This window comes from Colius striatus, chromosome 6 (genome assembly GCF_028858725.1).
Source record: "Colius striatus isolate bColStr4 chromosome 6, bColStr4.1.hap1, whole genome shotgun sequence".
Lineage (NCBI taxonomy): Eukaryota > Metazoa > Chordata > Aves > Coliiformes > Coliidae > Colius > Colius striatus.
In genome coordinates this window covers 45,351,577-45,379,080 of record NC_084764.1, presented here as the reverse complement: position 1 = coordinate 45,379,080, position 27,504 = coordinate 45,351,577, and the positions used below count along the sequence as shown (strand labels likewise).

General features: G+C 48.5%; 1 protein-coding gene across 1 annotated transcript; it reads left to right on the top strand.

The window, feature by feature from the left end:
• Positions 1-313: 313 nt before the first annotated feature.
• HHIPL1 (HHIP like 1) lies at positions 314-25,557 on the top strand. The gene is made up of 9 exons (XM_061998844.1): positions 314-589; positions 5,494-6,140; positions 8,371-8,514; positions 9,572-9,900; positions 12,286-12,412; positions 13,000-13,145; positions 16,089-16,170; positions 17,744-17,826; positions 20,387-25,557. Exons 1-9 carry the CDS (start codon positions 314-316, stop codon positions 20,950-20,952), a joined length of 2,400 nt encoding a protein of 799 aa, XP_061854828.1. The 3' UTR covers positions 20,953-25,557.
• Positions 25,558-27,504: the final 1,947 nt, after the last annotated feature.

Sequence of the window (27,504 nt, the reverse complement as noted above, 5' to 3'; positions counted from 1 at the left end):
AGTCGGTCCATGGAGCTCGTTGCGGGCTCCGGTGTGCCCCCGCTGCTGCCGCACGGCCGAATGCCTGCCAGCCGGCAGCCTGGGTGGAACTGAGCACGAAACGCCCTTCCAAGAGCATCACCGAGGCACCAGGGGACCGCCGCAGAGCCCCGCGCGGCCGGACCCGCGGGCGCTGACCTCGCTGGCGGGAGCCCTCGGGGCGGGCGCGGCCGCTCTCCGCGCCCCGTCTGCGGCGGGGGGAGCGGCCGGAGGGGCCGGACGAGCCTCGGGCCGGGCGGCAGCGGTCCCGTCCCGTCCCGGCCGCGGCACGGCCATGGCTGGAGCCGGCGGGGCGCGGGCGGCGCTGGCGCTGTTGCTGCTGGCGGCCCTGGCCCCGGCGCCGGCGCGGCCGCACCCGCAGTGCCTGGACTTCAAGCCGCCGTTCCAGCCGCCGCGGGGCCTGGCTTTCTGCCGCCGCTACTCAGACTTCGGCTGCTGCGAGCCGCGCCGCGACCGCGCCCTGCTCCAGCGCTTCTACCGCCTCAGCGCCCGCCTCGACGGGCCCAGCTACGCCGCCTGCGCCGGGCACCTGCAGGACCTGCTCTGCCAGGTGAGGCTGCGCCCGCCCGCCCGTCCGCCGCCCCGAGCTCCCGCGGCGCTCCCGCAGCGCTCCCGCGGCGCTCCCGCCGACCTCCCGCCGCCCGCGGCTTGGGCTGCGCAGGGCGCTTCGGCTCACAGAGGGGCTCCGCTGCTCGGGGGCATCAGCCTCTGCAGCGGGCTTCACCATGCAGAGAGTCTCCTCTGCTCGGGGGCATCAGCCTCTGCAGCGGGCTTCACCGTGCAGAGAGCCTCCTCTGCTCGGGGGCATCAGCCTCTGCAGCGGGCTTCACCGTGCAGAGAGCCTCCTCTGCTCGGGGGCATCAGCCTCTGCAGCGGGCTTCACCATGCAGAGAGCCTCCTCTGCTCAGGGGCAGCCTTAGCTCCCAGGCATAAGCAGGGAGGGGTACATGGACCACACACAGGTGCAGCAGCCTAGGCATGTGCTCCCAGGCACTGTCAGGTGTGACTGGCCTTCATCAGGTGTCCCAGTACACTTTTTCTCCCTTGGCAGGTGTCTGAAACAGGAATAGGGGTGTTGCTCTGCTTTGATTTATGATCAGCAGTGCTCTGAGATGGGTGTGAGGGCTGTGAAAATTTGCAGACTCCCCTCACCCTGCCAGGGTTTGATCACTGAACCTGGTGGAGACATGCAGGAGGGGAACTGCCTGCACAAAACATACCTCTTGTTATGACTAAACTCATGGGATCAAGTGTTTTTTTGTACTGGGTTACAGCATCTTGAGATGCTTTTAATGCATACCGGGCTAACAGTCCCGGTGATGGGTGCAGAGTAGTGCTTGAGGATATAGCACAGAAGCCTCTCAGATGGCCATCCTGCACAGGGGAGATTTTCACTGAGGACTGGTATTCTGTGGCCAGATATGATAACAGGATGATCACAGCCTGCGCAGAGCAAAGCGTCTGACCCTGTCCTCAGCGGCAGCCTCGTACATACGAAAATGCTGCTGAGACAGAGCAGGGGCAGCTCTGAGCAGTGCAAATGTAAACCTGGAATTAATTCAGATAGTGGAGTCTCATCTGCTCTGTTCAGCTGGGATCAAAGTGGCTTTTCAGAAATCTTGCTCTTAGCATTTTGCAGGGTACCTCTTGTGCTCCCGAAAGCATGAAGAGAAAGACAACCCTTTAACACTCCAGGTTCTAGAGATTTGACTTTCATTTCATCTCACATTGTACTGGAAGCAAAAAAAGGTTTAAATATATTCCTGAAACAAGTGGTGTCCAAAAGTCCATTTGCAGATGGGGAAGCAGTTAGCAGTGCCTGCTAAGCACTCCTGCCTCTGGAACGGATAAGTCAGTCTCCTGCGTACATCAGAAACCCCACAGCTGAAGATTTGTTCAGAAGCAGTGAAATATTTCAAAGTGGGAAGAAATGATTCACTGAAATGTTCTGGTGAGCTCAGTGCATCACCAGCCCAGATGCAGCTACAAACCACCACCTCTGGCTGCACACCAAGTGCAAGTTCAGGCGCTGCACACACTCAGAACGCTCTGCTTCCATTTCTTCGTTATATATGCAGTTTACATCCTAGATCTGAATCAAGAAGTGTGTTTCTGTGACGTACTCAGGACACTTCTGTCTCTTTCTGCTCACTCTTCATGATGTCTCTCAAGTGTGATCGAAGTATTTTGACAAGTGTCTCGGCTTGTGCTTGCAGTGAGGATTCCTGTGAATTGTGATTTGCCACGTGGTGCTGTTTGTGTTCCTTGTGCAGAAACATCCTTCCCTCAATGCTGCCCACCAGCTCCCAGCCCCAAAACAGGGTTCCCCTTTCCCCAAGAATCAAGCTGGGAAGATGCTTTTGGAGGAGAGGAGGACTGTGATGGAGCATCCCCTTGCGTGCCCCACAGCCTCAACACCCAGGGACAGTTTGATGAGGGCAGCAGGTCACCGGGGGCATGTGTGGATGTGGATTCCTGTGCAGTGGGATACAGGACTCCAAACTGCCAGAGAGCAGGTGACTCATTCTGCTTCTTGGGGAACAGCTTGTTTAAAGGCTTGAGTTTCCAGATGGAGGTGGACAGGGAATGTCAGGGATTACGTGAAAGTTTGATGCTTTCCTGAGGAATCTCTCTATTCATCTGGGCTGAGAGGAGCAGTAAATCAGCCACTGTTTGATGTTGGTGTTTGTCCAGTTTCAGGCTGTTGCGATTCCTCAGATAAAAAGCTCCTTCTGAATCCCTGGAACAGATAGGGGGGATTTGTCTAACTGGTCTTAATGTTACTTGTTTTATTTCCTGATGAGTTATTTTCATTGTGTGGGCTCATTCCAGCCCTGATGAAGTTGCTGATCATCTGCCCATCAGTTTCCTTGGTCTTTGGAGCACATCATGGTTTGAAATGAGTGAACAGACCGTGTCATTTGGAAATGAGAATTTAGATCTGTTAGTGATACTGGGCTGTAACCAAGTGTAGAGTTTCTTGGTGTTCTGAGTTAGTGAATGTGGCACGATGATGTGAAGGGTGAAGGGCTACAGCGTTTGACTCAGAAGAGGGGATATTCAGGGTTAGGCATCAGACTCCATCTCTTGTGGGATGAAAGATGGAAAATAATCCACAAATACCCTAGACACAAGCGTGGCCACTGCCTGGGCAGTGACAGACCTCTGGACATCACTGCCAGCATTATGCCTCTGTAGACACGACCAGGAATGTGGTCAGGAGTAAAGAAGTAATCCACAAGTGCTAGTCAAACACAGCAGAGGCTGGAGTGAATACCTGCAGCAGCAAAGGGACATGGAAACCATAGCTCTGTGCTGGTTTTAATTCCAACATTGCTTTAGAAAGCCTTAGGTCATGGCTTGCTTTGAAAGAGGCTCTCAGAGAACCAGGTACACCCTCGTACTTCCTGGCAGTAAGATCCTACTGTCTCTACGTGTGAAGCCTCATGGGCGGCCACAGACTGAGCTCCCCTCCAGCCCTGCCTTCAGATTCCCTTCCTGTCTCGTTTCAACTCATTTTCTGAGGCCAAATTTTCAGTCACGACAACCTCATGGGCTCTTTGTGTCCCCGGCACACCTCGTGTAACCGAGCCGTTACCCAGGCTGCCCGTGCAGTTCCAGTGCTTTGTGTCACACACACTCAGCCTTTTACCACGTTAATTGCTGCCTATTTGAAGGCATAATAACCCTCATTTTGCAGTGACTGGCTTGACATTCCAGGAGGAAAGCTCATTGTGCACTAATGATCTGTTACATAGCCTCTCAGTTTATTATGGGATGTAATGGAAAATAAAATTAAGATTAAATATTGTGTGTACTTATCAGCTGCTTTAAACACTCCCGTGTCTTGGATGTTATATCTTTTCAGCTATTGAATAGTGCTGTAATCTGCATTACGAAGTAGCTCCCTATAGATTTAGCAACAGCTCCCTGTCTTTCTCTCTTTTTTTCAACCAAGCTGGTTTTGCAGGGAAGAAGTGTCACCCAGGAATTAAAAACTGCAGGCTTTACTCAAGGATAGCTTTTCTTCCTACCTTTCTTGCCTCAGTTATTTATCTGCCTCCTGGAAACAACTGAGCCTTCACTGAGGGAGGTTATTTGGAGAGTGCTGTCGAGATGCTTGTCAGGAAGATGCATCGCAACTGGAAAATACAGTGTGTTCATGGCAAGGAAAAGCCCTTGCAAAGCAGAACTGGGTCACCGTGGTCAGTCTGTGACTTACAGACAGGTTTACTGTATCACAGCTTTTCACATAAGGAAAATGTGCCTGTCAGTGTTCTTGCAGCAGAGAATACAGTGAACTATGTGAACTTCATTCAGTCCTTAGGTAGATTTCCAAGGCTGCACCTTCCATCAACAAGGGCCGCTGGACCTTGCCTGGGTTATTACTGTTTGGTGTTCACTGTCTGAAATCTTGTAGCCTGAGCATCCCTCACAGAACAAAGAGACCAGTGATGTGATTGTGAGATACATTTCACCACTTCTAGCCAGCTATAGAAACCGCCTGTAGGCAAAGATCCACCAGCAAAGGCAGGTGGACCCAAGCAAGGATGGTGTATGCAGTGATGGCAGATGGGCATCCTTCCCCTCCCTTCCTACACTTTCTCCTCCTGCTCCTTCCAACTTTTGAGGCACATCTGTGGTTGAGGTGCATGTCTGAATTATCAGATGATGAGGTATGAAAGTCACAGACTTTGCTCCTGATGACCTTTCCCGCTCCCTTCTCAGCCTGGAGATGCAGGACCTGAACCTTACCAGGTGACTCTTTGGGTTTGCTTCTGTGCTGTGCTGAAACTGCTTGTTATTTCATAAAGTCATAGAGTCACAGACTCATAGAATCAGAATGGTTTCAACTGGAAGAGAGCTTTAAGCTCATGGAGTGCAGCCTTTGTCTCAGCCCTATCAACCACCAGCCCATTGCCCTCAGTGCAACATCCACCCAGCTCTGAAACCCCTCCAGGGACGGTGACTCCAGAACATCCCTGGGCAGCCCCTTCCAATGCCTCACAACCTTTACAGCAATGAAATTCCTCCTCAGATCCAACCTGAACCTTCCCTGGTGCAACTTGAGGCCATTTCCTCTTGTTCTGTTGCTTGCTACCAGGGAGAACAGACCGACTCAGTCAGAGCATCCCGAACTGAAAAGTCTCTTTTTCGCCAGCGCAGTGTCCTGGGGTGGTGTAGCAAGATGTGTGTCACTGCTGGTTTTCTTGTGGTTGGAGTAAATGAGTAACAGCAGGAGGAAGCAAGCTTTCAGCAGGCATGCTGAAGACCGTTCCTGTGAATGCTGAGATACACCCCCTTTCTAAAACCCTTTCCTCTGTTAACGTTTCTTCAAGAATAAACCACAACACATGCTGTAATTAAAGTGCAATGTCCCCTCTTAGTGGTGCTGCTCAGCTGTTTCCAATCTGGCCCGAAAAGTGGCTGGAGCCTGTTTGTGTCTCCCTCTAGGAATGCTCTCCGTATGCAGCTCACTTGTACGACGCCGAGGATCCCTCCACCCCGGTGCGGACGATCCCAGGGCTGTGCCGAGACTATTGCCGGCAAGTGTGGCAACAATGCCGCTCCATTTTCCGCTTGCTGTCTGCGGACCCGCAGTTAACCGCGCTGGAGAGCAACGTGGCCGAATTCTGCCGCTACCTGTCCTTGGAGGACGCAGACTACTGCTTCCCACACCTGCTGAGTAACCAGAACCTGAACCAGAACCTGGGGCTGGTGACGGCCGACGCGGAGGGCTGTCTGCAGCTCTGCCTCGTGGAGGTGGCCAACGGGCTGCGCAATCCCGTGGCCATGGTGCACGCCAACGACGGCACCCACAGGTTCTTCATTGCCGAGCAGCTTGGCCTGGTGTGGACCTACCTCCCCGATCGATCCAGGCTCCAAAAGCCATTTCTGAACATCAGCCAGGCCGTGCTCACCTCGCCTTGGGAAGGAGACGAGAGGGGCTTTCTAGGTATTGTCTTCCATCCTAAATTCAAATTTAACGGTAAAGTCTATGTCTACTATTCGGTTGAAGTGCGTTACGAAGAGAGAATCCGAATCAGTGAGTTCAGAATCTCTGCTGCTGACATGAATGCTTTGGACCATGGTTCTGAAAGGTATTGTACACACGTTTCTCTGGCAAGTGTATTCAAGGTCTCAGAGGGCAGCTTGTGTGTTTTTAAAGGCTGCTGCTGAACGTCGCTTATTTAGCTTAACATTATGCTTTCGTTCCAGTGCGTCAGCATGTTAGTCCGTGTCTAGCACATTGAGATAGAGAAATCATGGATGAACTCAGGGATGAAACATTGACATTTCTCAGTTCTGGTATGTCAGGAGACTTAAGTGGACATTAAACCATATTTGCAGTTAGTATTTTGGGGTTGGTTTTCTTGGTTGGACGTTTTGTGGGGTGTTTCTGGTAACATAATGACTACCCTTTAAAATGGACTTCTGCAAACCACAAGTGGAATTCATTCCAAAGCCAGTGCTTTCCAAAATCAGTGTAAACAGACCCAGTGATACGGGACCAGAGGTGAACCCGGCCCCGCATTTGTTTATCTCAGTGACAGCTCAGCCCTGTGATATTACAAATTTAATATCATATGAAGTGAGATGCAAGACAAGGTGCTACTACTGAGTGCATTTGGATGGGAAGTTTCTTATTTGAGCCTGGTCCTGCGTTTGATCCACATTAATGTGCACAGGTAATGAGAGGTTTGTTTGTGGAGTCAGTCTGTAGGTTCATGACCTAGTGCAGAACCACACTATAGAACCAGCTTTAAGAGATCCTTGAATATTACTAAGGTTAAGATTTTTTGCTGTGTTACATGGGTTGTATTAAAGGCTTTCCAAATAGCAGTGGACAATTTTAGCTCGATAATGTACATTGAAATGAGGCTGCTGGTCTAGAAAGCCATCACCGCATTCAGGTGAGCAGCCCTGTAGGTGCCAGGTAAGGGGAATTCAAACATGGGCCTCAGGAAAACGAGTCAGGAGCTTAAATCTGCAGGTGTCAGGGCTTATGAGCTGTTTTGCTTAAAACTCCTCCATGTTGGTTATGTTTTCTGTGCTTATTTAGCTGATGGTTAGTACGGTGAAGCTTAAGAAAACAGAATTGTGGTCGTGTTGTGCTTGTGTAGGCACAGCTCCCACGGACTTCAGCCTGTGGTGCTGCCCAAGGGGCAGCGCTGGCCAACACATTGCCGTGGCAGGAGCGTGTACATCTGCTTGTCCACACACTTGTGCTCAATGGGGTTTGTTTTCTTCCATCTTCTTTGGGAGCTTGAAGAGGATTCACCTTTGGGTCTGTACAGGATCCTCCCTCGCTCCTGCTGCCGGCTGGAGTCTGCGCACTCGTGCAGTTATCTCAGAGAGGGTGACATTTAGCAGCAGGTGACAGAATAACTCCATGGTTGGGTTCCTTCCCACGATTTCCAGTCCAGTCACACGCTCTCAGTACTTTCAGAAGGGAAAAAACTTGCTAAAAATGAGGTGGTGTAAGTCAGCGTCACAGTTTGGGTTTGCAGCTATTAAGAGGCACTGTCAGCATGACAACTGGACTGTTTTAGAGGCTGTAGTAAACCAAACTTCAGCTATTACAGCTGGGAACCTCCACTGCATGTATTTGTGGGTTTACCTTTCGTTAAAGTTGTATGTATTTCAGCCTTTCCTTGCTAGGAAAGGGATGCCACGTGCACAAAATAGTTTAAAGTAAGAGCGTTAGGTTTTAAAATTAAGGTAAAGGTTTGCAGTACTTCTTTGAATGACCTTGTGAAGATGGTTATTTGTTGGTGGGGCTGCTTTGAACCACTCTTATAAAGTCCTGTGTATGTAACTATAATTTAAGGATCCTTCTCTCTTTAAGAATTCGACTGTTCCTTAATGTTTGAAAACCTTTAGGTGCTTTTTTGAAAGCACCTGTCAGGGTTGAGCCAAAGGCTGTACAAATGCACAGATTGACTGGAGTCCTTTCTCTTGCAGCTTACAATCAGATTTAAGGTGAGATGCCTTTCATTAAAAAAGTGAACAGAAAAGGAAGAAGTTTAGTAAGGAGGAAGGAAAAATCAGAGGAAAATGAATGAAAAGCATGTTCAGTCACGTGTTTTCCCAGATTTTCTTTATTACACAATCTGGTGTTTCTATAATCTGGAAAACATGCTGGAATTACTTAAGGACAGAAAATCAGCTGTGCCCAAGCAGGACTTAGTAATGTGGATATGGAGGGGTTTGCACCAAAAGTGACCTGTAGCCATTTCCATGTGTCAAGGGCAGCAGTGGCATGCCAATGCTCTGCCCTGTGCTTAGGGCTTGTGCAGTAGGTAATGCCTCCTCCCTCTGTTCCCTTAGGATAATCCTGGAAATAGAAGAACCCGCCTCCAACCATAATGGAGGAGAGCTGCTCTTTGGAGATGATGGGTATCTCTATATATTTACTGGAGATGGAGGCATGGCTGGGGATCCCTTTGGAACCTTTGGAAACGCCCAGAACAAGTAAGAGCAGACTCATTCCTGCAGGGCTCCAAGCCAGCAGCGTGGTTCTGTGGGGCAGTGGGTTGTGAGAAGTCAGTACCATCTGAATGGCCTGAGGCAAATGAAATCACCTTGAAATTGTTTTTTTCAGACACGTTGAAAGACTTCTCATTTCCAAAACAGAAGAATGAAACCCTAGGCTTTCCAAATCCCCCATCTCTGATCGTAGAGTCATAGCGTGGTAGGGGTTGGAAGGGACCTCTAGACATCATCCAGTCAACCCCCCCTGCTAAAGCAGGTCCACCTTGTTCAGGGTGCACAGGAATGGGTCCAGGTGGGTTTGGAAACCTCCAGAGGAGACTCCACACCCTCCCTGGGCAGCCTGTGCCAGGACTCCCTCACCCTTATAGGAAAGAAGTTTCCCCTTGTGTCCCAGCTTTATCCATTATCCCTTGTCCTGTCATGGGACACTATAGAATAAGGTGTCTCCCCATCCTCTTGACATCCACCCTGTAAGTACTTAAAGTGTTGATGAGTTCCCCACACAGTCTCCTCCAGACTAAACAGCCCCAGGTCCCACAGCCTTTCCTCAGAAGGAGGATGCTCCAGTCCCCTGAGCATCTTGGTGGCCCTGCACTGGCCTCTCTCCAGCAGTTCCCTGTCCCTCTGGAGCTGGGGAGCCCAGAACTGGACACAGGACTCCAGATGTGGCCTCAGCAGGGCAGAGTAGAGGGGGAGAAGAACCGCCCTTGACCTGCTGCCCACACTCTTCTTGATGCATCCCAGGCTGCCATTGGCCTTCTTGGCCACGAGGGCACATTGCTGGCTCATGGTCAGTTTATTATCACCCAGCACTCCCAGGTCTGTCTCTGCAGAGCTGCTCTCCAGCAGGTCACTCCCAGCCTGTCCTGGTGCAGGGGGTTGTTCCTCCCCAGCTGCAGGACTCTGCACTTGTCCTTGTTGAACCTCATGAGGTTCCTCTCTGCCCAACTCTCAGACTGGTCAAGATCTTGCTATGTGTAACCAAAGTTTAGTGTCACTTATTTATTGGTTTTGTCCTTTTTTTCTCCCAACGCAGATCAACTCTCCTGGGCAAAGTGCTGCGAATCGACGTGAACAGCAACGACCGCGGGCCGCTGTACCGCATCCCTCCCGACAACCCTTTTGTGCAGGACCCCAAGGCTCGCCCTGAAGTCTACGCCTACGGAGTGAGGAACATGTGGCGCTGCTCTTTCGACAGGGGCGACCCTCGCACCAAGGCGGGGAAAGGACGGCTCTTCTGCGGAGACGTGGGGCAGAACAAGTACGAGGAGGTCGACATCGTCGAGAAGGGGAAGAATTACGGCTGGAGGGCGAGGGAAGGGTTCAGCTGCTACGATAAAAAGCTCTGTGCCAATGCCTCAATGGGTGAGTAGATGGGCTCTCTAAATTCCCTGCAGCTCCCGCTCTGGGGTTTTCTGCACTGTCAGTTGTTAATTCCTGCCTTCAAAGCCTGGCTGTCTGCTGGAAAGCTGGGGGTGCTGATGGGCAGCAGGATGAGCGTGAGCCAGCAATGTGCCCTCTGGCCAAGAAGCCCAATGGCATCCTGGGGTGTGTTAGAAGGGCTGTGGTTAGTAAATAGAGGGAGGTTCTCCTCCCCTTCTACTCTGCCCTCGTGAGACCACATCTGGAATACTGTGTCCAGGTCTGGCCCCTCAGTTCCAGAAGGACAGGGAGCTGCTGGAGAGAGCTCAGTGCAGGGCCACAAAGGTGATGGAGTGGAGCATCTCCCTTCTGATGAAAGGCCGAGGGAGCTGGGGCTCTGGAGCTTGGAGGAGACTGAGGGGTGACCTCATTCATGGTTACAGACACATAAAGGGTGGGTGTGAGGAGGCTGGAGCCAGACTGTGCTCAGTGATGGCCAATGACAGGACAGGGGGCAATGGGGACAAGCTGGAACAGAAGAGGTTCCAAAGCAACACAAGGAAAAATTTCTTCCCTGTTGGGGTGAGGGAGCACTGGCAGGGGCTGCCCAGATGGGCTGTGGAATCTCCTTCTCTGGAGACATTCCAACCCAGCTGGATGAGCTCCTGTGTGCCCTACTCTAGCAGCTGGTCTTGCTCTGGCAGGGGAGGTTGTACTGGATGAGCTTTGGAGGTACCTTCCAGCACTTGAGATTCTGTGATCCTAAGGTTTAGAGGGACAATTTCGACTTTTCCACATAAAATAAGCTCTCCTGTAGAAGTGAGGAAGAACATGGAGCAATTGCACTGTTTCTCCATCCCTCACAAGTAGTGTCTGTATTTAAAACCAAGAAACACAGTGTGTGAGCTGGCCTAACAGGATGCACGCTGCTGCTCGATGTAGAGAGTATTTTTGTTTCTTTTAGCTATGCCAGAAGGGAAAACCTTACATTTGTGTTTGCTTGGGATTTCTTTAACCTTTCAGACCTGTACTCAGGGTATTTGCTGTCTGAGTGAATTCCATGCACGTGTGAAGTCCAGAGCGTATTGTGTCGCAGGGTCTGATGTGGACCACAGCTGGTGCTGGAGCATCTCCCCAGAGACCCAGGGAGCAGTGGGCTGGCACTCATTTGCAGTAGCTGACAGTCTGGGTTTTTTTACTTCTCTACGTGCTGTGTGCTGCTCTGTAACTTCCTTCCTTTTACTAACTTGGTTTAACTTCCTTCCTTTTAGTAACTTAACCACAAGTACAGTGGCAGCGATTAAGTGGCTTTTGTAAAAATTACACGAGCAGGGAGCAGATTTTCCTGCACTCCCTTTGCTGAAGCAGCTGTCAGAAAGCCTGTTGAGTGCTCTCCTGTGTGACAGTGCCTGCATGAGCATTCCTGACAGGCACTTTACTGAGGTCTCCAGGGATTTGGAACAGTTTTTGATGCCTTTAGAGAGGCTTTGTTAGAACAGTGAAATGTCACAGCCCCTTTCAAATGGTAAGTGTGGCTGAAGTGTAAAAAACACCTCTACTTTAGACAAAATGCCCTTGATGCAAGTTCCTCACTGGCAGAGCTGCTGGGTTTGCCACTTGAGGCATCTGGTGCATGGGCAGAGAGAAAGGCTGTGAGGATGAGGAGGGGTGGGTACCACCAGCAGGTACCTGTGGCCCAGGATTTTCAAAAGGAAGGGGAGAAAGCACCTGATGTAGTCCCTCAGAATAAGGGCATCTTCCTCTGTTTTGCCTCTGTCTTCTGTTTTAACTTACCTTTTACAATGAGTATGCCAGTACTACATCTTGCCTGTGCCATACCATAAATATTTGATGGCCCTTTCAGGTTAGGCTCCTCATCTCAGAAAAACAGAAGCTATTTGCACTGACATCTGACATACCTTCTCCTCAGTGCCTGGAGTTGCCCTATCCTTTTTTCCCTTTTACCACTGAAACAAAGCTGCGCTGGACAAACATCTCTTGCATAGGTGCAATGCCTCTAAGAGTAACCTGCAAATTCATATCAAAACCAGCCAGGCTGCATGGAAATGAGACAGAAATACACTAGCAGAGCTGGGCTGTAGCAGGAGGAGAAGGGCTCAGGATAAAGGTGAGGTGTCTGACAGCACTCAGGCTTATCAAGGCTTCAGCTTCTGTTGCAAGTGCCCTTTTGATTCCTTGCCCTTGTTTAGCACAGCCAGCTAGGCAGGGTTATCCCATGTAGTTCTGAAGAGGGGAAAATCAAACCAACTATGACTCCATCAGCACTATATTTAATTAGAAGGTGCTGAAGTGAACCTGATTGTAGACAACAGCTGTTCTGCATCATGTGTAAAACAAGGCAAGTCACAGATCTCCTCTGCCCTCCAGACGACGTGCTTCCCATTTACGCCTACCCGCACCAGATGGGGAAGTCTGTGACGGGAGGTTACGTCTATCGGGGCTGCGAGTTTCCCAACCTCAATGGCCTCTACATATTTGGTGATTTTATGAGTGGGTAAGTAAATATTTCAGGTACTCACTAAGCTGTTCCCCCAGACAAAAGCCTCCAGCACTACTACCCTTGCCTGCAAGTGCTCAGGCAGTCCAGCAACTGAGGACCTGCTATTGCTTGCTGCTTGCAAGCACTGGGCAGAGCCTGGCTGCTCGCTACAGACATGTTTTGTATAACCTTTATTCCGTGGTGCTGTCCAGCAACATGATCTTTGTTTTCCAGCAGCCTTCAATGTTGCTGATTCACATTGTTCCAGTATAACTAAGGGAGCAGTGATACGATGTTCAGTTACAGTCCTGGGACAAAATAGCATTTGAATACATCCTTAAAACCCCCCGGGACTCTGAGGCAATGTTTCCTGAAGATACTGAAAAGAAATAGATCCTGTCTGGCAGTGGGTCTGCTGCAAACCTGTGATGAGGCAGGCATGAGACTGCCTTGTTTTCCCCCCCACCTCCTCAGCCTTTGCTGTGTCTGCATCTCCCTAGCTAATGTGAGGAGAAAGCATTAAACATCCTTCCAGGTGTCCTCATTTATGTTCATGCACCGTCATTTTGGTTGTGTTGTGGCAGTGTTCTTTTGCCTTGCAGACGCCTGATGTCTTTGAAGGAGGATCCTGCTACTGGAGAGTGGCAGTACAGTGAAATCTGCATGGGGACAGGACAAACGTGCATGTTCCCTGGCCTTATCAATAACTATTACCAATACATCATCTCCTTTGCTGAAGATGAAGCAGGTGATCTTTTAACTTTACCTTACACTAGATGGCATCCTTGTGGTTCCTCCTCAGAGTGTAACACCGGAGAAGGGGTCAGAGAAGGGCTCATGGGAGGCAGCAGGTGGTGGGGAGCCAGAGCACGAGTCTGTCAGTCTTTAAAATGCTGGTGAGTGGGACTATGAGCATCTCCCAAACAGCAAACCAAAGTTACAAGGCTAATTTGGAGGGCAGCATGCCATGCAGTGCCTGCAGGGGGAATTAGAGAGGCAGTTCCCTATGGGACTGAGCCTGGGTGTGCTGCTGCCTGCACACTTATCCTCGAGAGGGACCAGAACAGCGGCAGCAAATCCAGCAAAGCACAGCTTGAAAAGAAACCTCACTCTTCATGGTACTATGCCGTGGGGAATGCAGGCCCTGAGAGGCTGAGGAGCTGATACCCAAGTGACAGCAAGTCTATGCTTTTGGCTAGTCAAGAAGGCTGGTGACTTAATGGATACAGGGGAGCAGATGTAATGAGCAGTAATTATGAACCCACTCCCCCTCGCCTGGAGTATCTGTACCTGCCTTGTGTTATGTCTTGAGAGAGGCATCAGCAAACAGCAGCTTAAGTCCATATTGTATTAGTACCAGCTGGGATTTTGCCTTGCATAGGACTGAAGGATGTAGCCTCAGTGTAGGTTTGCATAGCTGTGTTGTGAGACTGGAGACGTTTTGCTTTGCAAAAGGCAATTTGAAAAGGGTTTCTGGGGTGAAAGCTGGTGGTTCCTCCCTTTGTTCATCCAAGGGTATGGTTAATTGCCCACTTGCAGTGGGGCAGGCAGAACATGCAGCCCCTGGCTGGGGACAGGAAGAGGATGAGCCCCGTGATGTTTAGCCCCGTTGCTCAGTAGCCTCCTATGTGAATCAGTAGTGCAGGAGGTTGTGTTGTGCCTCGTTGCAGGGAGGTCCTGCCTTGTGGTCTCAAATACCCACTTGCAGAATGCTCCAGGTTTTAGACATCTGGGTTTCCCTGCAGATTATGCCAGGTGTGCTCGTTGCATCCATTGCATACCATACCAATGCAAATTGTATCACATAGATGCAAGTCATCCAAATTAAGCACTAGCTGAAAAGTTTGATTTTGGAATTGTGTCTCATTTGGAGTCAAAATCCATTGTCTTTAATGTCCATGGAAGGTAGAGCTGTGCTGTGGCAAGAAGGCTACCTTACCCTAAAATCAGAATGCCTTAGTTTAAACAAGCTTTATGCCAGTTCAGAGAGCTGCCCAGTGCAGTATCAAGCTGTTAATTGCAGCCCTTCCTCATACAGGTGGGAAGCAGCATCTCTCTCAACCTGCTACTGTGGGCAGAGTCTGCAAAGAGGAGTGAAACACTGCAGCCCTTCTGCCTGCACTTGCACCCGAGCTTTGCATAAATACCATAGAGCTGAGGGGAAACTGGGCTGGAGTCTGTTCTCAGAGGTAGTTATTTGCCTTGTGTTTGCTTTATTGTAATGGAAAGAAATCTGTTGATAACAGTGTAGTGAAGTTGTTTTATCTGCAGTGAGCACTCTTCTCTTTTGCCTTTTTGGTGTGCTGGGAATCTGGTTTGTAACCAGTTTATCACAGGGTTTATTTTAACAAGCTTTTCTTCAGGGAAGCTTTTTTGTTAATGTTAATCCAGCTGGTGCCCTGGATGTGTTTATGTGGTGAGAACAGCTATATTTTTGGCTCGTTTCACAGCCACTGTGAAGCCAGCAGTCCCATCCCCTGGCAGTGCACATGTCAGGGATACCCCAGGCACTGTGTGATAGAGCCCTTGTGCTTCACAGCCTGCTTGTCCACATTTCTGCCTGGTGGTTTCCAGGAAGGAGAGGTGGGATGTGGAGCACACATCACTGCACTGCAAGACATGGTGCCAGATGTTTCCCGTCTCTGTTTGAATCAAGGTTGCTTTTGGCCTGTGGTTAATGGAGCCCACCAGAAAAAGGAAGAAGCCAGCCAGGGGTGGCCAGGGGTAGCTGGTTTCTTTCCTGGCAGCATACAGAGGAGCTTGACAGGAGGAGGGAGGCTCAGCAGCCAGCACCAGCTGCCACCAACTACCCACACCTTCCTTTGCCCACTCTGCTCCTTCCCCTCTTTGCCTTGGGATACCCATAGGACACCCAAAGAGTCTACCTTGCTGACTAAGCAGATCTCTGTTGCCTTTTTTCCTTCCTTTTTTTCTTTAAGTGCTGCAAATTCACTGTTTCTCTCTGATCCTTTTCATTGCACTGCTCAAGCACTCGAGCTGACAAATGAGAGAGTGCCAGAGGAACTGCTTATCCCAGCCTCCCCTGCACAACATGGGGAGAAGGGTGGAAATATAGTTAAGAGAAAATGAGTCAAATAGATGGTGATGGACATTGTTGGGCTGAAGGTTGAGCCCTATCCGTGTGACCTGACAAGAACTGTGACAAACCAAGTGCCTTTCACGTGAGTTAGATTTGACTTTGTGAGTGTGCTAGAGAAAGCAAAAGCAAAATCTTCTCCTGTGGCTCACCCCACGGGAGTGCTTCATTCAAAAGAGCAGAAGACAGTGTGAACATTCTTAATCTCTTTTGCTTTCACTTTAACAAAATGAATTCAGGGTTTGACCGTTTTGCATTAGAGAAGTTAAAAGACACATATCAGATTGAGATGACAGCTTAAGTCTGGGCAGCTGAACCTGCAGTGGAAATTTGTCTAAATATTTCATTCCAATATGTAAAAGCTCCCACACACTGAGAGCATTTAATGCTGCTGGGCTGCAGATGAACTCTCGCTACAAACCCCAATACAAACTTGCCTTGTTTCCTCCGGCAGACAGATCCTGACGTCAGTCCCAGGTTTCCTGATGCTCTCTCAGCTGTGATGCAGAGTTGTGCTTTTGTGCTGTCCAGGACAGAAGCTCCTTGGAGAGTTTTCATGGCTATGTCTTGTTTTTTGCTTTTTCTTTCCCACAGGGGAGCTATACTTCATGTCTACCGGCGTACCAAGCGCCACAGCTCCCAGCGGAGTGGTGTACAAAGTGGTGGACACCTCCAGGTAGGAGATGTTCTTGTTGCAAAGCCTGAGTGTGGTGCAGTGAGTCCCCCTGTGGATGTGACAAATGCTGTTGACTGACTGACTCGCTCTTCTCCCGTGCTGGGCCTTTCTGTGGAGCTTCACCAGGGAACAGCTGGAGCAACTGTTGTGGGGCTGCTGTGCTCCTGCAGTCGTGGGAGTCTGCGCTGCTTGCTGATCACCAGCTTCTTGTGGGGCCTGATGGTGTTATAAGTGTTGGCAGATTTGTTTGGGAAGGCTGGTGTTTCTCTAGATTTCTGCCCAAAAGGAAGCAGTTTGGATCTTTTGGATGTGTGCATCTGAGACTGGGCAAGGCAAGGAACCACTGTGCTTTACAGGAAAACTTACAGCTGTTTTTTTCATCTTCCTGTTTTTCAAGCGTTGCTGTTATTGGCCAAACACCAAACTACTTCCAGCCAGACATGTAGTGAGACATTTGTAGCTTTTATTGTTTGTTCTTAAGTGGATTAAATTTACAGCTTTAGCTATCTGAGCATTTCGAACCAAACCACTTGTCTGGTTTTATGTTGGAACCAGACCCTAAAGTTAAGCAGCCCCTGGGGCTGCCGTGTGTTTTCCTCCCATTCTCCTCTCTCAGGAGCACTTTCCATTATCTAATGCAGCGGAAGAGTTCCTGCAAACTGTGCATCAAGAGGCTGGTATTACACAACCTTTGCAAAAATAATGAAAGCAGAAGTCAAAAGCAAGTCATAAGTTTAAGTCTAAAAAGAAGTTTCTTTCGTGTGCAGAGCACAGGATAAAATTCACAGTGAAATTCATAAAAACTGGCCGTGCCTGTAACTGAGAGAGAAGCCCTGCCTCAGAAATACAAATGCAGATAATGCTCATTACAAAGGAGTTATACCCTCCAAATGCAGACATCACACATTTTTGGAACAGTTTGCAAACCTCCCAAGAAGCCAGCAGATAAACAGGACAGCTGTCGTAGGAAAAAGTGATGCTGGACTGGATGCAGCTTCTCAGAAGTGACACAAACCTCCGAGGCCAACAAATCTGTGTCAAAGTCATGCACCACAGTAAGAGGGAGCCTCTGTAGGAGACACTGGAGCTCTTGCCTGGAACGGATGCATTTCTGGTGCTACCTCTGTAGTAGTTAGTCTTTTGTTTGGGTTTTGTGTGTGAATAACAGTGTGTTATTTTGAAGACAGCCTGGAAACTTGTGTACACGTGACCTTTATGTCAGATGTTCAACATACACTGTCTAGCTTTGTAATTTTTAATTCCAGTTTGATTCGTCTCTTTCTGTAGTGCTTGAACCTGCCAATGTTTTATTTCTTTAATGGATTCAGCAAGGGCAAGTGAAAACACAGCCAGAGGACTCCACTGCCTTGTGACTGTTTGGACTTTGGTCAATGGAGTTGTGGGGTTGTTTAATGATGTCTTTTACTGTGAGAGATTACTTGGATCATTTAAACAGCCTTTTTTCTCTTTTTTTTTTCCAGTGAGCATTACATTCATAGAAAAACAATGGGAAGCAGAGGGTCATGATGCCAGGGGAAGGAATTAATTGTGCACTCTGGCCCTCTTTTTGCAGGAGAGCCCCACCAGGAAAGTGCCGAGTTGTGCCGTCCCCAGTGAAAGTCAAAAGCAAGCGCGTCCAGTTTGTGCCAAAGGAGAGTAAGTGTCACAGTTGCTGTTTATTATTGATGCATGTTAGCTGGCAGGAAATAGAAGCTCCAGGCTCACACTATCTCTGTGTTTGTGGAGACCACCCAGAACTTCACTCCTCAGAGTATCCTCAAAATTAATTCTTAGCAGCTGTTTGGGATCTGAAGAGTTGGTTCAAATGAGGCATAAAGTCCTTCCCCTCTCCTGGCTCTTTGAAACCTCTCTAGTATTGCCTGTGCACGTTTCCTTTTCCATGCTACATCCTACCTGTGTCATTACCACCAACTTGGTTTCCTCCTAACTGTTTCTCTGCAGAGATTCTGTGCTCAATGGTGCTTTCCAGTGATAAGTGATTTTTTTGTGCCTTCAGATAGTGAGGAGCCTCAGGATATGATGGCTAAAGGGTTAGGAAATAGCTCATTGAGCAAGATGAGGGCTGAATCAGTTAGTTGTAAGTGAGAGAACATGGGATGAGAAAACACTCTTAAAAGAATTTATGTGATCAGCTGTTCAGGTGAACTGTTGCTTATCCACACCCTCCAGGGCTTTTGGATTGCTTCATACTGAATGAAGTATTGTACTGCTAAAGCTGGAGCAGTCAAGGATGTAGCTGTACCTGCAGCAAGCCAAGTTCTATTTCCATGAAGTGCAAAAACCTAAATACAACATTAGGATCTCAAAATTACATTAGGCAGCATCACATTGCTTTTCCCCTGTGACCTTTGTTTACAGATGTACTTACTTAGGCAGTACTCTGACAACTTTGTTGTGGCATTAGTGCAACTTACTGTAGGAACTCTAATGTCAAAATACTTTCATTTAATTTTTAATCACATTAAGCACATTGCACTGCACTTGAGTCATGGACAGTTCCTGCAGCTTTGACTTCAGGGAGGAATGAGGGCACTCAGCACCTTGCAAGGTTGAGTCTTTAAGGTAGAACAAGATCTGAGGCTAATTATTAACTGTTGACATGCCTGAGCACTCAGCACGTCTTCAGAAACGTTCTCCTTTGCAAGCTGTGCATGCAGCTTCCAAACATGAGCAACTTCATTTGTGTTCAACCACTTTTGTGTCTGTTTCTGCTTATGCATTATTCTCTCTGCGAGACCAAAGTGCAGATTTTTAAAGGTAACCAAATCTTCTGGGTTTGTTTACAAGGTGGCTTTCATCATCAATCGAAACTTAGATGTGGTGGGAGAGATTCTGCTAAGTGCCTCAAGGACTAAACTCACGTGTAGGTGAAAAGCAAGCATGAAACTTGTGATTCAGAAGCCTGAGAACAAGGATGTGTGGCTGTGAATGTTTTGCTGTTTAGGTTAGTGTTTGGTGTGAGTGCAACACAATCACCAAGGCACGCAGCTTGCATTAGCTGAGTGAGTGGATCTGTTGGAAGTGTGTTTAATAAAAAGGCTTGATGAACAGTAATATATAATGACAGCTTGATTCAGTGAGGTGAAAAGCACTCCCAGGTGACCATTAGCCTTCACGCAGTTATATGAGCTCCAGGATTTTAAAGTGCTTCGCCAGAGCAGGCTCCAGCAGTTGCAGTGTGCACAGGTGAAGCTTTCCTATCCGCTTCTTGCCTTCAGAACCTCAGCTTCCATTCTCAGGCCACAGATAGAATTTCTCTCCAAAGAGCATTATTTGGAGAGAATGGACCACTGCAAGGGTTTGTCTTTCGGGGACAATCGCTATCAAGCACAGATAATACAGTCATATTCTCCCTCGCCTCCGCAGTACAAAGCAAATGATGAAGGAGAATGGATAAATCTAGGGAATCGTCCAAAAACTTGTGATGCCTTTGAAAATGTCAATGGCACTGTCCCGGCTCAGTTGGTTATTACTCTGAGCAAGTCTGAATTGCTTCCATCTGACAAGCTAAAACTTATTTTTAAGCTAAAAATAGAGCACATGTGAATAAGCAAGTCCAGGAACGCCTGGAAACTGTGACAGCAAAGAATTTTCAGCTCTTCAGAGTTCAAGGCTCTTTTATTTTTTTTTCATAAGGAGGAAAAAAGCCCAACCCCAAATCCTGCTTTATGTGTTGTCCTGGCAACTCCGTTCTTTTCGCACATTCCAGTTGCCAGAGAGAATTGATTTTGAATGTTCCCGATTTCAGTTCCTCTGAATAAAGCATCTGGCCCAGTGGGGAGGCTGCGCTCTCGGGTCTGGTAACAATCCAGTCGTTAATAATGAAGAGGGGAGCAGAAATAGTGCCCATCTTTAGGAGCTTTCAGCAGGGGACAAGGGCATGGTGGGGAACTCCTGACTGCACAACTCCAGTGCCCACCCTTTAACAGCCAGGCTGAAGTTTTGCCAGTAAACCACTTGTAGTTTCCTTCTTGGGAGAGGCTAACTTGTTGGCATCAGGCCCTGCAATCCCCTCTGCTAGCTGAAGGCAGCCAATGTGTTTCTCTGAGGAAGCGTTGGCTCACAGGCAGCACTGTTGCTTCTCAACGGGGTCAAGTAGAAAATGCCGAGAGTCAAAAACCAGCGCTGGCTTCGTGTCATTGTCTTCAATGAGTAGTGACGAGACTCACGGTTTCCTGGGGCTTTCCCCTTACAGAGCTTATTATGAAAACGCCGACACCACGTCCCACGGCCGAGGCCCCACGGGGAAGGAGGCCAGACCCCAACCTGCCCCCCACGCCGACTGTGGCCTGGGTGGGCCGAGTCCCGCCGGCGCCGGGGAACCGCAGCAGGACGCCGGCCAGGCCCGGGAAGGGAGGGGAGAGGAGGGGGCAGCGCAGGAAGAAGAAGCCCCCCATCACTGCCCCGCCGCCGCGGAACGGGGCCGTGCGGCTGGCGGGGCCCCGGGGCCGCGGCCGGAGCCAGGGCCGCGTGGAGGTTTACATCGACGGCGAGTGGGGCACCGTGTGCGACGACGGCTGGAGCTCGGGCGCTGCCGCCGTCGTGTGCCGCCAGCTGGGCTTCCCCCACGCGCTGCGGGCCAGCAAGAGGGCGGAATTTGGGCAAGGGTCCGAACTTCGCGTTCTCCTGGATGACGTGCAGTGCTCCGGGCAGGAGGAGACGCTGCTGGAGTGTTCCCACGCTGACGTGGGCACACACAACTGCTCACACGAGGAGGACGCTGGCGTGGTGTGCAGCCGGGAGGAGCCGCCGGACTGGTGACCGACGGAGGAGCAGGGGCAGGCAGCCCAGGGACTCGGGGTGCATCCCTCTCCCGCCCAGCCCTCTAAGCCAGTGTCAGCACTGAGGCAGGTGTGCTCTGCCTAAAGTGTAATCTCGCCCTTTTCTTTGCATTCACCCCCCTGCATCCACCTTGGACGGATAGAAGTACAGTGAAGTGACTTGAGTATGTCGTGGGCAGAGACTGTGTTTATATGGCTTTTTTTAAAGAAAACCTTAAACGTCAGCCATTATAGAATAGAAAAGAAATGCATCCTGTTGCCTCTTCTCCTGTTGAAATACAGCATTCCCCAGCCGTGCTTCACAGTGCCTTGCCAAGAAATAAATTCCCAAATGAGCGTGGTTAGCTCTAAGGGAAGTGTTTGCATTGTTTGCCTTGCTTCGAGACCTGCAGCTCTGAGGCAGCTTTCTGCAGTTTGTAAATCTGGGCCTTTCTTTGCACAATGCCAAGGTGGAGTTTTGCTTTTTTCTTGACTTATATCCACTGTTTTTAAGACAAATGATTGTTCTGAGGGAAGATCTTATTAACATTGACAAATATCTGAATGTTGGGTGTCAGGAGGTTGGGACATCCCTTTTTTCTATAGTAGCTAGCAACAGGACAAGGGGTGATGGGATGAAGCTGGAACACAAAAAGATTTTTTTCCACTTAAACATAAGAAAAAACTCTTTCAGTGTTTCAGTGAGGGAGCCCTGGCACAGGCTGCCCAGAGGGGGTGTGGAGGCTCCTTCCTTGGAGGGCTTCAAGACCCACCTGGACATGTTCCTATGTGACCTGATCTAGGTGACCCTGCTTCTGCAGGGGGTTGGACTGGATGAGCTCTAAAGGTCCTTTCCAACCCCTACCATTCTATGATTCTGTGATTCTGTAATGCTCTTTGTTGGCTTAAGCCTGTTGGTTATCAAAGGTAACCGTGTCTAAAAGACAAAACATATCAGAAAAGTTAGCAAAAGTCAAAGCATCCTGCCTGGAAAAATGTTTCTGCAGTGTAGAGCAGCCTAAGTGAGCAGAAAATCTGACCTTTCCTACTTGAACGGGATCGTTATCCAGTTTCATACATGTTTCTCCACTTTCCCAAACATTGGGAAGCTGGGTGTCTTTGCATTCAATTTTTGCAGGTTTGAATGACTAGAGAAGAGATATAATACAAGAGGTAGTGTACTGGGGTAATAACCCTCTAATATTTACCCCTTTTAAAGGATATTTAAAAACACCCCTACATGCATCTTGCCTTACTTGTGGTTTTCACTTGAGTGGTGATTGGAGACGTGTGTTTTCTGGTCTCTCTGCATTTGATAGCCTTTTCCTTGGTTATTTTTCCCCCCCCAGTGCAATCAGGGTAGGTGTTACCTTGCTGCTCACAAAAGAACGTGAGAAAGACAAAATGAAACAAATGCAAAATGACAAGTGCATCCAGAAAAGTTCACAAGCAGATCTTTGCATCTAAAGCTCTTGCTGTGGATATTTAATTCCTTGATTTCAATTTGTCAGTGTCCTCTTAAGCCTCAGACACTGATGTGAATGGTAAATGAGTCTGTTTAAAATACTTTTGCTGATCTTTCTGAGATACATATTCAATACTTTTTGATATTAAAGAACATCTTCGCTGTACAAAAACGGATGACCAGAAAAACAGCACCATCTCCCTGCTCTTATGAAGTATAAATTCACTTCAGGCACATCCAAATGTTCAAGGAACAACAGAGGCCTTTGTAATTTTCTCTTGTTAAAAGTGCTGGCACCCGTTGAGCTGATGGGACTAGAGGGCTGGAAGGAAACAGAGAGTGGAGATGTAAGCGTTCTCCTTTCAAATTCCTCTTCCACTTCTTTTGGCTCCTTAGCCAAACTTCAGCCAGCTCTGTCAGATTTTAAGGAGAATCTTGGTCGTAGTTATGCTTAAAAACTTCTGAGTAGAAAAAGGCCTGTGCAACAAAAATTCCTGTGAAGGAACTGAGGTGATTGAAGGATGTCTGCCATAGACAAATCAGACAGGAATTTCACCAAGTACTGAAGTGCTCTTACAAATATCTCACTGGTGGGTGGCAGGAGGTTGGGGCAGCACTTTTTTTTTACTGTATCCAGTGACAGGACAAGGGGTGATGGGAAGAAGCTGGAACACAAAAAGTTCCACTGAAACACAAGGAGAAACTCTTTCAGTGCTGAGGTGAGGGAACCCTGGCCCAGGCTGCCCAGGGAGGGTGTGGAGGCTCCTGCTCTGGAGCTCTTCAAGACCCTCCTGGACACGTTCCTGTGTGACCTTATCTAGGTGGGAGCTGCTCTGGCAGGGGATTGGACTGGATGAGCTCTAAAGGTCCCTTCCAACCCCCACCATTCTGTGATTCTGTGACCTCAAGCCTATCTGACATGTGTCCATACCTTGCTGCCTAGTACGTGTCTTCCCCAAGGCTTCCATGTCTAGACTTTACCCTGGGGCACATGTGCAGCTATAGAACTGCTTTGAGCAATGTTTTAATGTATTCAGAAGAGCAGCTATGATGGAAACAGCAATCCTTCCTTAACAGTAATGTGGGGAATAGGAATGCTATTTCTAGGAGAAAAAAAGAGAAAGTCTGCAGTGTTCAGTCAGTTGTAAGCACTGACGCGAAGGAGCTTGTTGCTTGGGGCCATGGGCTGTTGGCAGTGCCTAAACCCTTGGACTGTTTTTGTTAATTAACCATCTTTCCAATTACTTGCTCACTCCATGCTGCAAAGTTTTGTTGACTGAGAACGATCAGGACCTTGGCATGTATGAGCTGGGTGACAACTGACTCGGGGTAACAATCCCTGCCAAGGTCTGTGTTTGGCAGTGTTGGGTAAGTAACATCCAAGCCCACTGCTGATTTTCTTTTGCAAAGGTTTGGTTGACTCCTTTCTCTAGTGTAGTTTAATCTGTGGCAAAAGGTCTGGTTTTAGGTCAGCACGTTTATTATGAGCAGTTACTTCTGAATTTTCCTGTCCACATCTGCCAAGCAGGGACAGGAGACAATGTCAGTCTTCAGCGAGGTGACTCTGATGGCCTTGAAAGGTGCCAAGGTTCAGTGCTGCCCAGGAGGGACCTTATTTCCACACCCCTAGCACAATGAAATCGCAGAAGGCTTTATCCCAGTGAAGCCAGGACATCGTGTCCCAAAGTCAAATAAGATTGGAGCCCATTTGGTTGTCAGTACCCTCAAATCGAGGATGTCTTTTGCCTGGTAAATGAAGTGGCAGCAGGAAACATTTCCTGGCACCCAGAGGCCATCGGCTGTGCTGTTACATTTTCAGGCCTGTGTCCCCTGCTACCCCACATCCCTCCAGGGCACCCTGGGCTGGGTTCAGGAGTCAGGATCAGTTGGCCCAGTAACCAACAAATGACTGATTAATTTCCTAGTGTAGATGGAGCCTTTGTGAAATCTGAACCCAAGGTGGCTGCTTTTTCTAAAGCACGAAACTTCCCATTACAAAACTACATAAGCCTTTGGATAATCTGCTTTCTGGCTGATACATAAACAAAAGCTTCCTTGGAGCTGATCAAAAGCCATCAAAATGATGGCTTTATCCTATTTTTGTTGTACCTGCTTTTCAACACAGTGAGTATAGCAGCACTATTTTGACCCATTACCTTTTCCCCCCTTTACTTCTGCTGTGTATGCTGTATTGTGCTTTTAGGGAGATGCCAGATGAGGTGCACACAGATATTTCATTCCTGTGTGAGTAGCAATTCTTTAAACCAAGATTTTAGACCGTTTGCACTGTGCCCACCTTCCCAAGATGACATTTAAAGACACCTTAGAGAGAAAAGGAGCTTCTGGAGGAAGCAGGAGAGGCTATTTTCAGAGCCATGGTCCCAGATGCTCATGCCACACATGGGGAAAGTCCTGAGTGCAAAGGTCTTTCAGGGTGTCTGCAGTTCTGCATAGGCAGGATGAAATCATCTTGCATCATCACTGTAGGCTGAGATGTTTTATTTTGGAGGAGCAGTGGGAAAGCAAATTGCCCTTCTACCATGGAAGATCTGGCTTCAATGTTTCAGCTCTCTCTTCCTGCATGCCATAGCTTGTGGCATGACACAGTGTGCTGTCCTGCAGCCTCATCTCACGCAGCCCCGTTGGCTCAGCCTGCAGGGCAGATGCTCTGCTCATCCCCAGCAGGTTTTGTGACCTGGGATTCTGCACTGGGGGAGATGATTTTCCCAGCATCAGACAGAAGGTCAAGGTTTTGTTATTAATTTGATGCCACTTTTCAATTTCCTGTTCCTTGATAGTGAGCTTGAAATAATGGGTCACACAGAAACATTATAACTGCCCTCACTAGCCTTGGCTTGGCTGGATTTCATTATGGTTTGCACTGATAGAAGTAACAGCAGAACTGGCCTACTGCTTTACATTTTACATCCATATATATGTGTACAAAAGCTGAGAAAAGTGATACACTTACTTTGAAACAGAAGTAACGTTTTTCTTTTAACTTTATTAATCATTAGGCTTCAGATGGGCTCATGTATTGAATTGTTCTGGTAACACACCTGAAGTCCATGTTCTGCAGTATTAGTTGTAACATTGCAATTTGAGTTATATAAGAAAAAAGAACCAAGTGTTTACATTAAAGTATGCCTTTCATTTTGTTCCTTTGAGCTGGTATATGAATGAATGTGTGTATGAATGGTGTATGAACGAATGTGTGTGTATGGTGTATGAATGAATGTGTGTATGTCTGGTATATGAATGTAACTGCAAGCATGGCAACAAATATCTCCCCATACCTTGCAAACAACTAGCAGCATCCCTGTTTAAGGGCAGGGAGTTTAAGGTAAATGCTGCTCCTCCATCCCAATGGTCTTACTTGAAATTATCTGTCTCATTACAGTTCACACTGCCTGTGATAATAACAGCAAAAAAAAACTCCAGGGAGATCAGGTAGTATTACCTGGCCATCAGAAGAACAAGCTGGGCTTTGGAGGTGTACTGGGATAAATACTTTGAGATCTGGTTCCATCCCTGTGCTGGTGTTGTTCTGAGCTGGGTAACAGCCTGCTGGCCTCACAGTGGTCATATTTTGGCTTCAAAGAGACACGAAATGAGTTTGTCTGAATTCTCAGGCCAAGGTACATTCAGTGATAAGCTGAGCTGCAGTCACACAGCAAGAAAGCTTGAGAATCTAGATTTTCTGTGCTGAACTTTGCAATCCTTCAAGCAGAGAGCTTTCACACTATTAAAAGCAAATGATTATGTGTGACCATACAAGTAGGTGAGACGATGGGGCAGCAGGAGGTGAGGGCACACTGCACACAGACACTGTACTCCTGAGGGACAGTGCTGCCTGTGAGATTGCTCACCTGTGGCACAGCTGCCAGAGCTGGGCAGGGCCAGAATCCCTTAATGGCAATCAGTCCCTGGATTCCACCTGGACAGTGCTTCTGCCTAGTAAAACCAGTCTTGAACTTTGCATTTCTGCTGGAGGTGGATGAAGTGCAGCCCCTGAGTAGTTCCATTTAGACCTTTAAGCAAGGGGGTGAGGTTATAGGCTGCACATTCTGAATATTCTCCAGGAGAGGTACTAATTTAATCACCATCTGCACTTCATCAGTAGCACACAACAGATGGAGACATTTACCCATAAAATTAAAAGCTCATTATTTAGAAGTGTGTTTAACTGGTAAATTCAGGCTGCCTCAGGACACCCATCCCTCTGGCCAACTGCATGCTGCAGAAGGCATTTCCCAGCACAGGAGATGCCAGTGCTGTGACTTTGTCCTCACAGCCTATATGATGTTGGACCTCTTGAGAGAGAGCAGCAAATGTATTCCAACTTGAATAGCTAAGGAGAGTAAAGAGGGCAGGTGTTTGGACCAACCCGATGTCCCATCGGTACTTCAAATTCACCTTGTAACTTCGCAGCAGTTGATGGTTCCCAGCTTTGCTCTTCTGTTTGGTTCCCAAGCCTCTCTTGCTCCTCGTGTTTACGGGAACGTGCAAGTTGGCAAAATGTCCACGCGATGGCAGCTCAGTCCCCAGCAGAGAGAGAGACGGAGAAGCTGAGCGTGCCCAGACCTGCCCTCCTTCCTCCTGGCTGCAGCCCGGGGCTCCCAGGCACGGGGTAAACGGGACAGTGTGGCTCCTTGGTCTCCTGCCTTTCACTCCAGGGTACACAAACCTGTTACAATGCCAACAAAAGGCGTTATTAAAGCTTGTCAGAATATAAACAGAAGGTTTTATTAAAGCTTATCTGTGAAGTCTGAAATAGAAGGTAAATTTCTGCAGCCTGCCCAGGCTGGATACTTTGGATATCAGCTGATAATTGCAACTCGGTGAGAAAATGTGTTCTGAGAGTGCCTGTTCTGCAGAGGGAACAGAACTATATGACATGGTTCGCATACCCCAGAATAGAATAGAATCCCTCCTGCCTTTTTGTCATTAGCAGCCTATTCAAAATTATTTACAGTTTGAAACAAGAACTGTAATAGAGAGAAAAATCTCTCATCTCAGCCAGCATGTGCCGTTGATGCTTTGATAGCCTTTCTCTGCTCTCTCTGTTCTGCTACACAGGCAGAAATG